The sequence below is a fragment of the Talpa occidentalis genome, unplaced genomic scaffold, assembly GCF_014898055.3.
Source record: "Talpa occidentalis isolate TD23 unplaced genomic scaffold, MPIMG_talOcc4v2.1 talOcc4.2, whole genome shotgun sequence".
Lineage (NCBI taxonomy): Eukaryota > Metazoa > Chordata > Mammalia > Eulipotyphla > Talpidae > Talpa > Talpa occidentalis.
In genome coordinates, this window is record NW_023602073.1 from 119437172 (window position 1) to 119451606 (window position 14435).

General features: G+C 34.5%; 1 protein-coding gene across 2 annotated transcripts in view; it reads right to left on the reverse strand.

Annotated features, from left to right (window-relative positions):
* TBC1D32 (TBC1 domain family member 32) overlaps nucleotides 1–14435 on the reverse strand; it is a 170609-nt gene that overhangs the window by 17833 nt on the left and 138341 nt on the right. For both annotated transcript variants that reach the window (XM_037520316.2, XM_037520315.2), the window contains 4 exons: nucleotides 10393–10462; nucleotides 8782–8897; nucleotides 7129–7283; nucleotides 1234–1374 (listed from right to left, as the gene is read on the reverse strand). In XM_037520316.2, the coding sequence (XP_037376213.1) occupies nucleotides 1234–1374; nucleotides 7129–7283; nucleotides 8782–8897; nucleotides 10393–10462 (482 nt within the window). The remainder of the gene's footprint in view (nucleotides 1–1233; nucleotides 1375–7128; nucleotides 7284–8781; nucleotides 8898–10392; nucleotides 10463–14435) is intronic.

Genomic DNA, 14435 nt, shown 5'->3' on the forward strand with positions numbered 1-14435 from the left:
GTAGAGATTTGGGAATAGGGTTACAATTAAAGAATATGTATCATGTATCGGTGAGAAACACACTAAGATAGGGGTAAGATTCAACTAGTTAACAAAGCATGGACTTATAATCAATTTTGCCAATGTTAAAAAAAGAAAAACCCACAGATTTTTAAAAAGAGAAGCAATTTTGGCCTATCAATTTAGTAGTTTTAAAAATTGTTGAACAGAAGAATAGATATTCCTCATTTCTGCTAGAAGATTAAAAATAAGTGAAAGTGATCTGATAATACGCATCAAGAGCTTTAAAAGTATTCATATATTTTGATTAACCATTTCTAATTTCTGGGTCTCCATTCTAAAGATTTAACCTAAAAATAGAAAAATGCTTTAACCTGTAAAATATCCATTTGAGGGCCTCCCCGGTGGCGCAGTGGTTGAGCGCTGGGTTGCAAAGCTGCCCGCAGCCTCTGCAGTGCGGGTTAGATCCCCACCTGCTCCCTGGCCAACAGAGGAGGGTCCCACATGGCGTGCAGACCTCTCCTGCCGCCCACTGCTCCCCTCAGCAGTGTACTTCAGTCCTTCTGCCTGCTCTGCTCCCCGCTCTGGCTCGGTGAATTCTCTCACCCTCCCGTGCTTCTGACTGTATCCAGTGCTTGTATAAATAAATAAATAAATCTTAAAAAAAATAAATAAAATATCCATTTGAGTCTGACTGTGACATAATGAGAAACAATGCACATCTGCACCATTAGGAATGACTATGCACAGGAGAGAGACCCCTATGGCCACTGCAGGTCACCACACATGTAGCCCACTGTACAAGTTCAGGCCCAAGAAAATGAGTCAACATTCCAGATTCCAACAACATAGGAGTTCCAGCACACAGGAGACATTCAGTGCTAATAAGAATTCTTGCCATCAGTCACATAACTTAATCCTTACATTACCCTTATTATTATTAATTTCATTAATGTCCACACATGTCAAAGGTTTTCAGAAAGTCCATGCCTTCGAATAATTCAAATTGAACTCAAAATCTGTGTATGCCTGGGATCTACTATAAAGTAAACTGACATATTAGCCCTCAGGGGGAAAGCTGTCAGTTGAAGATTTAAACATACACAAAGGTATGAATACTTACATAAATGATATTATCAGTTTCAATGTTTTTTCTATATTTAAAGAGAATGCAATTTCCTTTGAAGACACTGAGATTTGAGAGTTGAATAAGTGTTAGTCCCCATGGATTACCTGTGATGGTGTAAAACCAGACATGTGAAAAGCTGAAAAAACAAGCGGCACCTCAGCCTTCAGCAGCATTTCAATATAGTGAGTGCTGCAAAAGTATATTGGGTGGACACCAGATTCTACAGTGTCAACAGGTAGGTATCTCTGCATAAAAGAGAGAAATGGAGAATTAAGGAATATGCAGCTAATATAAAATAATCAAATAAACATAACCTTTTTTTCTTTTGCTTTGAATTTTGCCACTTCAAAATTAATGTGGTGGCATAACAAGTTACTGCAAATATTATAATTACACAAATTAAAAAATAAGATTGCTAACACCTCCAAAAAAAAACATAATCAGGGGCATCCCTAGTGGTGCAGGGGTTAAAGTCTCTGTGTTATCATGCTATTGCCAATCACTGAGGCATGAGTTTGATCCCTGGCCAGGGAGCTAAACCACATGGTACAGCAGGCCTCTCCTGACTCGCCTGCTACTCCCCTCAGCAGTGTATTTCAGTCAATCTGCGTGTTCTGCTCCCCACTTTGTCTCTAGTGAATCCTCTCAACCCCCACACCTCTGGCTTACACCCAAGTTCATGTATGCATAAATAAAATAAATCTTAAAAATCATACTTTGGGCCTCCCCAGTGACATAGCGGGTTGAGCACAGCGCTGTGAAACTGCCTGCAGCCTCTGCAGCAGCACAGGTTCAATTCCCAGCGAGCCAGGGAGATATCCACATGGCGAAGCAGACCTCTCCTGTCTCGCACACTGCTCCTGTCAGCAGTGTATTTCCATCAATCTGCCTGTTTTGCTCCCCGCTCTGTCTCTGGTGAATCCTCTCACCTTCCTGTGTCTCTGGCCTGTACCCCCAAATAAATCTTTTTAAAAAATCATAATCAAGGCAATATGATACCACAGGAATAAAGTCAACACTGTAATGTGAAAACTTCAGTACCTTGTGAAAGGGATGGGTATTATATGAAAGAATCCAATAAATGTATGAGTACATGAGCAATAAATGCTTTACATTTTAATCCTGAGTGTATTTCAAAATGCTTACTATCCTTGGTCACTGATTCTATAATGTTAGAAAGTTTTAGTATTGTCAACTCTTAGGGAAATTTGTCTAGCTGCCTTTTTCTAAGTTAATGTTAACTCAAATCTGAACTTGAATTACTAATAACTGAAATTGGGAAGGAACTCTGTTAGAAATTCTCTAAAATTGGGGGAAACATACATAATGCAGTCCCATCAAAGTTCTCAGGTTAACTAATTGTAGCGTGTGTATATATGTATTTATGTTTACTTTTATATTTACCTATGTCTATTTATACATCATATATGTATGCATATATATATATGTACAAATATTTTTCAGCATTTCTTCATAAAGTTAATTTTCCAGTTGAACTTATTTATAATATATCATGAATGCTCTATGTTTTAATGAGTATTACTACAATTCCAAAATCTAATCACAGCTTCTTTAAGCAAAAAAATAAATGAACAATTTTGTGTTAAGAAAAACCTTTAGACAAGCAACTACATATTATATCCTACAGACATAACTGATACTCAGATTAGATCTGAAGAATATGTAATTAAGAAACTTCTGAAAATGCATTTTCGGTTCTTAGCTTTACTGGGAAACCTATTTTTAAACTTTTCAATAAAATAAAATTTAACAAATTAAATTAAGCAAATCAAACTCATACATAACAATTACATGAGTTAAAATAAGATGGATTTCTTTCAAACTTTGTGCTAAGCTGTTTTTATAGATTTAAATTTGAGTATATAATAAAATTTCTGAAATCAGTGAGCTGCATTATTAGTTTTTTTCCTATTTTACCTTTCTTCACTATATTTAATGATTACAATTTTGTATTACAGACGTATATATGTAGAAAGATATACTTTATGACAACTTCTCAGGAAGATATCTCACAGTACATAAAAAATTAACTCTACATATGACTGAAGATATACATAGCATATTAAATGAACATCTTATAAATTTAAGATAGATGTGTAGGACAAAAAAATAACCTTTCCATAGAGTAGTTAAAAGAAACATGAATGGAGTGAGAATTAATATCCTTGTTTTGTGAAATTCATAATGTGCTTCCCTAAAGACTTTTTTGTAGAGTGGAATTAATCTAATGAACATATTTTCATGTTCAAAGCCAGATTAGGTAATAATTTTCTTAATGTATGTATAACAGTAGTCCAAATATTATGTGTAGAAAATACTATTATACAGCATATTTTCTATAAATTCCCAAAGATAAGGAAAGAGTTCTACTTTTACAGATTTTACTCTGCTGGAAGAAGTTATGCATACTCTTCAGTAATCAACACAGCTCCTAGCACCAAGCCTTGCAATGAGTAGCTACTCAACAAATATTGACTGAATGATAAAAAGGTACTAATGATTGCACATTATAATCACAGTAAATTCCCTCATGTCTTATTAATTGACCTATTAATTAGCCTTTTACAAACTAATTTATAGTAGAGTTCAGAAAACCAGATGATAGCTCTATACCATATGATTACAATAAAGCATTTTTTGAATCATCAGATTAAATTGTTTGTTATACTTTTAATGTTTTGATATAGTTTGCTGAGTCACAACTCTGAAATGATGGCAAAACTCTTATTAAAGGTAACTCTAAATAAAATCCAGAATACAAGATTAAGTGGTTCACTTATAGAGAAACAGTATTTTATGTATCATATAAGTGACATAAACTAATATATAAGCTGTGCTAATACTGTGGAAAAATCATCAGCGAAAACTTTGACTTGGGGGTGAAAGCTTTATGAAATAACACTTTTTAATGATTAAAAATTAAGGTCCGTGTTTTAAAAATGAGACACAGTAAGTAGTCTTTTAGTATTTTCTTCCAGTAATGGTAGTTTTGATGAGTCATTTTATTTGATACTACGAAAAATCTATTTTTGTTGCTGTGAAAATAATATAGAAAGACACAATTAGAAAGACTTAAAACAGTCCAAACCAATCCAAACTCATCACATAAAGTAGAGCCCATTTCTCCACTCTGGAGACATGCAGACAACAGTCTATACTTGATTGGTGAATATGTGCTACACATGTAACATGTAGAGGGGTGGACAGAAAACAAAATATTTTTAAAAACTTCAATCCTGTAATTCTAAAACACAAATCTTTCATCTTTCTTCTTTCAGGAAGGAGGAAAAAAACGAATGAAATCTTCAAAAGTAAATTAAAGGCACATATAACATTGGGAAGGAGTTTTGACATGTTTTCTTTCCTAAAATATGGGTCACATGACTTATTATATTGCTAAGGCCCTATAAAAAGGTTATAAATATGCCATAAGACACTTATGTTTGTAAAGTGTAAATCTAAATGTAAATGTGAATGTTATTAGCATTTTTAACTCTAAACTATTAGGTAATTGTTATTTTACCAGGAATAAAAGAGGACTGTTTCTATATACATTCTTATTTTATACATGTATATAATAATATAAATGTAAAGTAATTATCCCATGACCTTACTGTTGAACTATACTAGCTCATTTTTTCACACTATTTTACCTGATTTATCGTCAATGGAGTTTTATTTGTTTGTGAATGCACAATTTTATTTATTTTAGTTTGTTATTTTTCATGTGTGTTTTACTAACAGAGAAGACATATATGCTTATTACTTTTACTATAATTATTATTTGAGATTAGGTATTCCTACATGGAAATAATTGATTTCATCATCCTGACATATTATTTTATTAATACCTTTGATGTTAAGAATTAGCCAAACTCTTGATTCTTATTAAAATTCTTTAAAGAATGACTATAATCACTTTAAACATTTTGTCTTACAAATAATGATACTAGATAACTATAATTACATAACAGTTCTAGATAGAACCCCTGAAGAGAAATCTTAGAATGTTATTTGTTTTATAACAAAGCACTAAGACATACTACTGATGATGAAATATTTAACATGGTATATTTGTACTTTAGAAGAAAAAATGATGCTAGGGAAGGCACTGTTTGAATCATTGTTGATGATACAACTTCACCAACAGAAAGGTGTCAAAGCTTCACATCAACAGTTCATTCTAAAAACCCTGAGTTATGTATCACTCCACTTCCATTCACTGATTTATATTCCAAATTAAATGATGCTATAAAAATGGTAACTCTAGGGCCACCCCAGTGGCGCAGCGGTTGAGTGCTGGTTTGCGAAGCTGCCCACAGCCTCTGCAGCGCCGGTTTGATCCCCATCTGCTCCCCGGCCGCAGGGCGAGTATCTCACATGGCGCGCAGACCTCTCCTGCCGCCCGCTGCTCCCCTCAGCAGTGTACTTCTTTGTCAGTCTGCCTGTTCTGTTCCTTGTTCTGGCTCTGGTGAATTCTCTCACCCTCCCGCGCTTCTGACTGTACCCAGTGCTTGTATAAATAAATAAATAAATCTTAAAAAAAAAGTTGTCATTTAAAAAAACAAATGGTAACTCTAGTAAAATCCAAGCTGTCAGAATTCTGCCTGATTTTAGTTTTATGGGAGGAAATATTAGAATATAACACTCCCACTGTTATATTAAAAATGTGTTATGAAAAAAATTTTAGATTTAAAACAGAAATGCAATTATAAAATTATGTTTAAAAACAGTTTACAGGTGATGTCTGACAGTATGACAATTAACACTACCATAGAATAGTTAAGACTAGTAAAGTGTAGGTACTGCTTTTAAAAATATGTGACTGGAGTAAAAATTCGTACTTGTTATCAAAAGAACTTTCAATATTGCAACTGTAAGTAGAAGAGTACAAACAATGTAAGATTTTTAAAATCTTCATATACAATTTAGAGAATTGTTCAAATCCTAGTTAACAGAAGGAAAGTAATCCCACTAAAAGGATAAAAAGTAGTATAGACTTTTTCTGTTTGCTTTCTCTAATTCATGTGAGTACATTTCTCACATGAAAAAGTATAAGAGCTGGTAAGTCTTATCAGGAATAGCATTCACATTCAAGGATAAAAATCACAAATTCCAATACATAATCTATCCCTTTATGCTTTACTTTCATTTTCCTTATCACAAATATATACTGCAAAAATATAAATTCTTTCATTTAACCCCACAAAAATACTCTCTAGCCCCCTGACACAAGAGTGTCATGTGATTTTATTGTCCACATATAATACTGTCAGGGAAAAGGTCTTTGGAAGTATTAGCATAGTATATATACTGGCCAACTTCTCCACAATGTAGGTTTTTAAAAAATGGGCAGTAAAAATTGAATAAAACAAAATAAAGATGCAATAATAAATTGAAGGATGATGCAATTGCTTCTAATCTCTCAGGAAACTAGTAAAATCATTTCAAATGCACTACAATACCTTACTCAAAATGATTATAGATTTCCAAAATGTATGTGTTATTTTCCTCTATAAAATATAGTTATAATTTCTACTTAAATTATTAATTTATTTTAATAATATTTATTATATAAATATATTATATATAATATTTATTATTATTAAATTAACAATAAGAATAAATTATATTCTGCTTAAAATTTAACAGAGATTCTAGCAAAGCAACAATAAAAAATATACTTTTGATACTTCTTTTAACATAATTTATAATTTACTAAAGGGCAAGTTTAAAATTTAATAATACATCAATTATTTTTAATTTTTTATTCATTTCACCATTAGGTAAAACATCAAGTATTTGAGAAAATGTCACCTCTGTATATTCAAAGAGAAGCAATCAAAATGCATTCAAGTATAAAATTAATATAAATAATTACTGGGTCCTCTGCAAATAAAGTAAGATCCCAGTGAATTTAAGTAGAATTTTCCTTAAAATTTAAAACACTTCTTTAAAAACAGACTAAAATGTCTCACAGAAATATGTAGTCTCGGCAACCAAAGGAAAGCAGATGTCAGAAGTCTGGAAAACTGCTGAAGAAATCGGAATGTTTTCTCTCTGTCCCCCAGCATTATCAAGAACAAAGAAGATACAAACCAATCGTGGCCAGCATAATTTCCCTGCAAGCTGACTGAGAAGCAAAGTTAAGGAACTTTACAATATTTTATCTTACAAGGTGGAAATAAGAACTCCATCAATATTAATTTCTAGGATCTCTATCAGGAAAGAGATATTGATGATACTTTGTCCTCATGACATATTTAAACAATTTATATGCTATTAAAGTAAACTAAACTTTATTATTAATAAAAATAAATCACAATGTTCACATGTCCAGTGGAGACCAATGGTATTAGCAACTAGAGAAAAACTACCTGCTTTGTAAATCACATTTGTTCAATTCTTGAACACAGTAGCAGCCCTGGGTTCGGATTCTCTGCTAATGAGTCTTCAGTAAATGGGTGGATGGCACGTATGCCTTGGGTTTAGGTGATATCCCTCAGGGAGACTGCACCATCTTATTGTTGGGAGCAGAGCACAGCAGGCAGAGAAGCTGAGAAGTATCAGTTACAAATAAGAGAGGAAAATCCCCAGCATAAGAAAATTTACACATTTTTAGAATTTAGTAATGCAAATAATTTGCATAACTTTTTCTTCACACCAAATCTTATTTCTGAAAGATACCCATTCAAATAAAATAATGTAAATAAAATAATTCAAATAAAATATTGTAAATAAAAATAATGTAAATGTAAATAAAAGAAATAATCTTGTTCTTTTTTTTTTAAGATTTCTTTATTTATTTATACGAGCACTGGGTACAGTCAGAAGCGTGGGAGGATGAGAGAATTCACCAGAGCCAGAGTGGGGAGCAGAACAGACAGACTGACGAAATACACTGCTGAGGGGAGCAGCAGGCGAGGCAGGAGAGGTCTATCGCACCATGTGGGACCCTCTCAGGGGGCCAGGGGTTGAACCTGCGCTGCAGATGCTGCGGGCAGCTTCGCAGCCCAGCACTCAACCACTGCGCCAGCAGGGGAGGCTGAAATAATCTTGTTCTTATTCCAAATTTACTAAATCTACTTTTAAAACTTTATTTAGGCATATGTTAAAATTATTGTAGTTATTCTATTTAGCTTTCAATGAGATTGAGTTAAATAATTCAACTTTCTTTAATAATATGCATATTAAAACAATAAGATACTTGGCCTCCCTGGTGGTGCAAGGGGTTAAGTCTCAGCACTATGAAGCAATCTGTGGCCACTTGCAGCACTAGTTCAACCCCATGCCAGGGAGCTGACCCACATGCCATGGCAGACCCCTCCTGTCTCGCCCGCTACTCTCCTCAGCAGTGTTTTTCAGTAGATCTGCCTGTTCTGCTCCCCACTCTGTCTCTGATGAATCCTCTCACCCTTCCCGCACTTCTGGTATATACCCAAGCTCTTGTGTGAATAAATAAATAAATCTTTAAAAATAAAAAACAATACGATACTATAAATATATATCATGACACATCACTACTATAGGTTAAAGTATTATTTTACTTATACATGTTAGTACCCTACCAAAGAATTATGAAAAACACAATTAAGAAAGTTCAACTACTGCAAATGCACTCAAAAGGATATGAAGAGAAGATTTTACAGGAGTTTGCTGTTGTTTCAGGAATCTCTCACAGTGTTTTAAAACCAAGGTAAGGTCATTTTCTGCACCATCTTTTAATAGGTTGAGGAACTTGCCATAACTACATTAAAAGCCCACAAAACATACAAAATGAAAAATGTCAGGCCGTGCATAGCAAATTCATTTGTTGAAATCTATCAAAATATATTCCTCTTGAGATCTCAAGGTTTGAAATTTTCAAATTTCCACTTTCAAAATACCTTGCTATATAAGGCACTTAGGAAATATTAACATTCAATACATGTTCCTGATAATTCTGATGTATTTGGATTAGCAGTATTCACCTGGTAAATACTGGTAATTTTAAAAGAAATTAAATAGTAACAAGAGAACTAAATGTAGACACCTTGTAGCAGAAGTAAATATTTTTTCCTGAAAATCTAAAACATGGAATTTGACAGGTTAGATTGACAGAACATTAAGTCTAGAAACAATTTTGCAGTTCATCTGGTCCATTGATTCTAAAAGGGGATTGTACTTACCCGGGGACCACTTCGAAATTTATGGGGATGGTTTTGATTATCTTAGTGACTAGAGGGCACTACTGGTACTTGGTGAGGGGAAGGAGGTTAGATATGGGACATTCCTGCACAGTAACAACTTGCAAATGCCCTGCCTGTTCCTTGCATGGATAAAAAAGGCCATTTATAATTATCTAAAATTAATTCTGTTTTATGTAATATCAAAAAATGTTTTTCCTATATTTCTTAAACACTGAATACATGCTCTATGTGATGAAAGTGAGCAAGTTAGAACAAAATGATGATATGAATATACAAAAATAATCATTTTAACATATTTAACATGTAACTTTCTTAACTTGATTCTGAAGATGACCCATTGAAGCAGAATGTGATTGTCAAGCTCTCCGTTTAGTAACAAGAAAAGAGTGAGGAAGGGATGCTCAAGGACTTGGTACTTCGGTCTTAGTTTGCCATTTTGCTTGCTATTTCTCTTGAAACTTACAATTTACTAAAATTTCAAACTACAATAATTGGTTTATTAATTTTAACTTCTGCTACTATCCTAAAGTACTTTTGTGCTCTTCACCATAGTGTGACAACTGAAACTATTCATATTTTTAAAATGGTATTTGTATTTTTAGACTACCACCTCACTCTTATCTTGCTATTAAATGGAGATGTGACCAACATGCTGATTTTTACAATGCCATTTTTGCAACAACAACAACAACAACAACAACAAAACACAACAAGGGCCTCCCCTGGTGGCACAGCAGTTGAGCGCTGGGCTGTGAGGCTGCCCGCAGCCTCTGCAGTGCAGGTTCATTCCCTGGCTGCCCGAGAGGGTCCCACCAAAAAAAAAAAAAAACCACAACCAAACAAATTGAAATGATAATGAATAGTAACTGAGTTACACACAGAGGTAATTTAATCATGTACTGGTATCTTCAAAAATAAAGTTATTATTTTCTGAATAATAAACCCTGCATTTAAAGTATATAAAATTGTTAGTTGTTAAGTTCTATTAAGCACATATGAAGTAGATAAAACAAACTCTAGAAATGCACAAGGGAGATATTTCATATAATATACCTGACAGTCATTTTAATGCCAAGCTGCTGCACAGATGAAAGACTTTCATTCTTCACATTTGCATCAGTAGCTAAAAAACAATAGAAAACTGGGTTATAAAAATGTATAAAAGTCCGCATAATAATCACATTTTAATTGAAAATTGATGAAAGCAATATTTTTACATATTTTAATGTGAATTTTGAAAACACTGATGAATTTGTTCTTTTAAGAGCTGCCAATTACATTTTCAAAAATTAAGAAACTTTTTACAAATAACTTCTTCCCTATTAGAAACATTTAAAAGCATATTAAATATAAAACAACTAATCATAGTTGCAAAGCAATCTATTTTTACTTAGTTCTCAGAATGCCAAAGCTATTAACCTAAAAATGGCCTAGAAGGTCTAGAATACTTTCATCAAGCAAGGCCCATAAATTATTTTGTATTATATGTGTGTGAGTGGCTTTTCATTCCTTCTTTAGACTCCCTGTTCAAATCTTTAAGAAGTAATCAGTATTCTATTTATGATGCATAACAATATATGAGGATAAAGTGAAAGGGTTTCTTCCTACAGCTGGATTTTATTTTTGAGAAGCAGGAACTGTAATCACCTACCAAAATTGAAGAAGGGGTTGTACACTACAGAGGATATAGGAGAAATTCAAAGTGTAAATTAGTCCCTCAGAACAAAGGATAGTAAGCTAATAGTAAATACTCAAAAGCATCACTAGATACCACTGACAGTCTGGGTGAAACTCAAATTTTAACAAGTTGCAGCACATACTTTTGTGTGCATGTGCACACGCACATGCACACGCACACACGCACACATGCACACACACACACTGTTGCTCATTTCAGGAACTGTCCAGTTACATAGCTATCTAGTGGTACAGAGACCAAAAGCTACATTTTCTAAATTGTGTATCAGCTGCTTCCCCCTACCCCAATAAACAGAGGTTTCTCTCAAACTATTAATATAATCTACTTAACTCCTGAACTCATTCATGTCTTTCCATAAATGCTCTCTGATAAAAGTGTGTGGAGCACTATGCTCAAAGCTATGGGGGATAAAAGATATATCATACAGCATGCCCTAAAAGAACTTTCCATGTAGAGTCAGAGATAAAATTTGTATATAGATAACTGATAAAGATGTTTCAAAGCATTAAGTGAAATAAGAATTACACAGAGTTACATAAATCCATAAATTCGGGAAAAGTGGCATTTAAACTGAAAGTTAAAATATAGGTAGACTTTAAATCTGCAGAGATAGGGAAGAACAAATTAAACATCAGTCTTTACCAAGCATTTACTCTTGGACCAGCAATAATTCATCTTATGCTCATAGAGTTAAGGTAAGCAACTGGTTCTAGTTTGCTGAGGATTTCCATGGCTTTAGAACTAAAATCTCACATCCAAGTAACCTCTCATAGTTCCACTCAAACTGAAGTGGAGGCCACCCTACCTATAATTTTTAAATTTTCTTAAAGAAAACATTAAGTGCTCAGTTAATTTTTTTAAGATTTATTTATTTGTGCATACAAGAGCTGGGGTACAGGCCAGATGTGTGGGGAGTGAGAGGATTCAACAGAGATAGAGTGGGGAGCAGAACAGGCAGATATACTGAAATACACCCTGGAGGGGAGCAGCAGGCGAAACAGCAGAGGTCTGCTGCCCCATGTGGGTTAGCTCCCTGGCCAGGGATCAAACTCGTGCTGCAGTGGCTGCCTATAGCTTCATGGCGCTGAGATTTAACCATGTGCCCCACCAGGGAGGCCCCTCAGTTAATTTTTTGATAAACTATATGAGTTTTATTTAGGACAGAATGCAATTTTAGCAGTATTGTTACATTTCCCCTATAATAAGAGCAGTTATGCTATAGTATATGGTTTAGAAGTCCATGGTATTTATGATCCTTGTTGTGATAATAAATGTATATTCTATTCCTTGAGAGAAGGAGACCAGTTCTGGGTTTCTAGTAACAGGTTTAACAATGGAGACAATTCATTTTCTTTTCCAGATTTTTCAAACTGGAGTGAAGATAGATTCCCCCCCCCATTAATCAGGGAGCTATGAGGTGTCCTAGGTCTCCAATAGAAAGGGAGGAATCCAAAGTCAAGGCAGCCAGGGGAAGAGACAAAGAAATGAGATAGATTACTATGGACAGCTTAATACCATTTATATAAACCAATGATTATGAGTCTTTTATTGCTAAGACAAAATTTGACTTGGGTTTACAACACTTGGTACCACAAACATAAATCACAAATTAATCTCATGCTCACAAAATTAGTCAATTTAAGAAATATTAATCATCATTCATATCTTACCATAATTTCAAGTACTAAGAACATTTAAAAATTTAAGCAATAATTTATTTTTTAAAAATTGTTATTTTATATATTTGTTACATAATTTTTCATTTTTGCACAATGTATGCATTTTCATTGTCCCCATATAATTCCCACCACCCTTGTTTTGATCCTACTCCCTTCTCTTCCCTCCAACCCCCGTGCCCCATAGGGTGTCCTGGTTTATAGTTGCTTGTTGATTTTGATTTTTACTTTATTATAATTAGTCTTTTTCCTGGTCCCTTATTTAGGTTTTCTAAATTCCTCCTAGGAGTGAGACCATCCGATATTTTTCTTTTTCTTTCTGGCTTATTTCACTGAGCATGATCCCTTCCAGCTCCATTCATGTTGCTGCAAATTGAGTTTATCTTTTTTAAAAAAAAAGATTTATTTATTTATGCATACAAGAGCTGGAGTACAGGCCAGAGATGCAGGGAGTGAGAGGACTCACCAGAGACAGAGTAGGGAACAGAACAGGTAGACTGACTGAAATACACTGCTGAGAGCAGCGGGCATGACAGGAGAGGTCTGCTGCGCCATGTGGGTTGCTCCCTGGTTGGCTGGGGATCGAACTCGTATTATAGAGGCTGTGAATTACATCATAGTGCAGCGCTTAACCCTTTGCACTAACTGGGAGGCCCTGCATGAGTTTATCTTTTTTGATTGCTGAGTAATATTCCGTTGTGTATATGTATCACATCTTCTTGATCCAGTCATCTATTTTTGGGCATTTGGGTTGTTTCCATAGCTTACCTATTGTAAACAGTGCTGCTATAAACATAGGGGTGCAGGTGCTCTTTTGAATTAATCTTTCTCTGTCCTTTGGGTAAATACCTAGGGGTGGAATAGCTCGAAAGCTCCATCTTTAGCAGGTTGAGGAATCTCCACACAGCTCTCCATAGTGGTTGGACCAGTTTGCACTCCCACCAGCAGTGCAGGAAAGTTCCTTTTTCTCCACATCCTCATCAACATTTGTTGTTGCTAGTGTTTTTAATACGCGCCATTCTCACTGGTGTAAGATGGTATCTCATTGCAGTTTTGATTTGCATTTCCCCGACTACAAGTGATGCTGAATATTTTTTCATATGCCTGTTGGCCATTTGCATTTCCTCTTTGGAGAAGCTTCTTTTTAGCTCTTCTGCCCATTTTTTGACTGGATTGTTTACTTTGTTTTTATTGAGTCTCTTCAGCTCTTTGTAGATTTTTGTGCTCAGTCCTTTATCATTAGTGTTGTGTGCAAAAATTTTCTCCCAATTGGTGGGGTGTCTCTTTGTTTTGGTTACTGTCCATTTTGCTGTACAGAAACTCTTTAATTTGATGTAGTCCCAGTTGTTTATCATTGCCTTCACTATCACTGCTTTGGGTGATGTGTCTTTAAAGATGTTACTGAAGTGTATGTCATGCAGTGTTTTGCCTATATTTCCTTCTATTTATTTGGTGGTTTCAGGCCTTATGTCTAGTTCTTTAGTCCATTTTGAGTTGTTTTTTTGTGCATGGTCTAAGTAGTAGGCAAGCTTCATTCTTTTGCATGTAGCAACCCAGTTTTCCTAGCACCATTTATTGAACAAACTCTTTGCTCAATTGCATATTCTTTGCTCCTTTATCAAAGATTAGTTGACCGTAAATCTGTGGGTTTATTTCTGTTTTTTTCTATTCAGTTCTATTGGTCCGTGTGTCTGTTCTTGTTTCAGTACCATGCAGTTTTG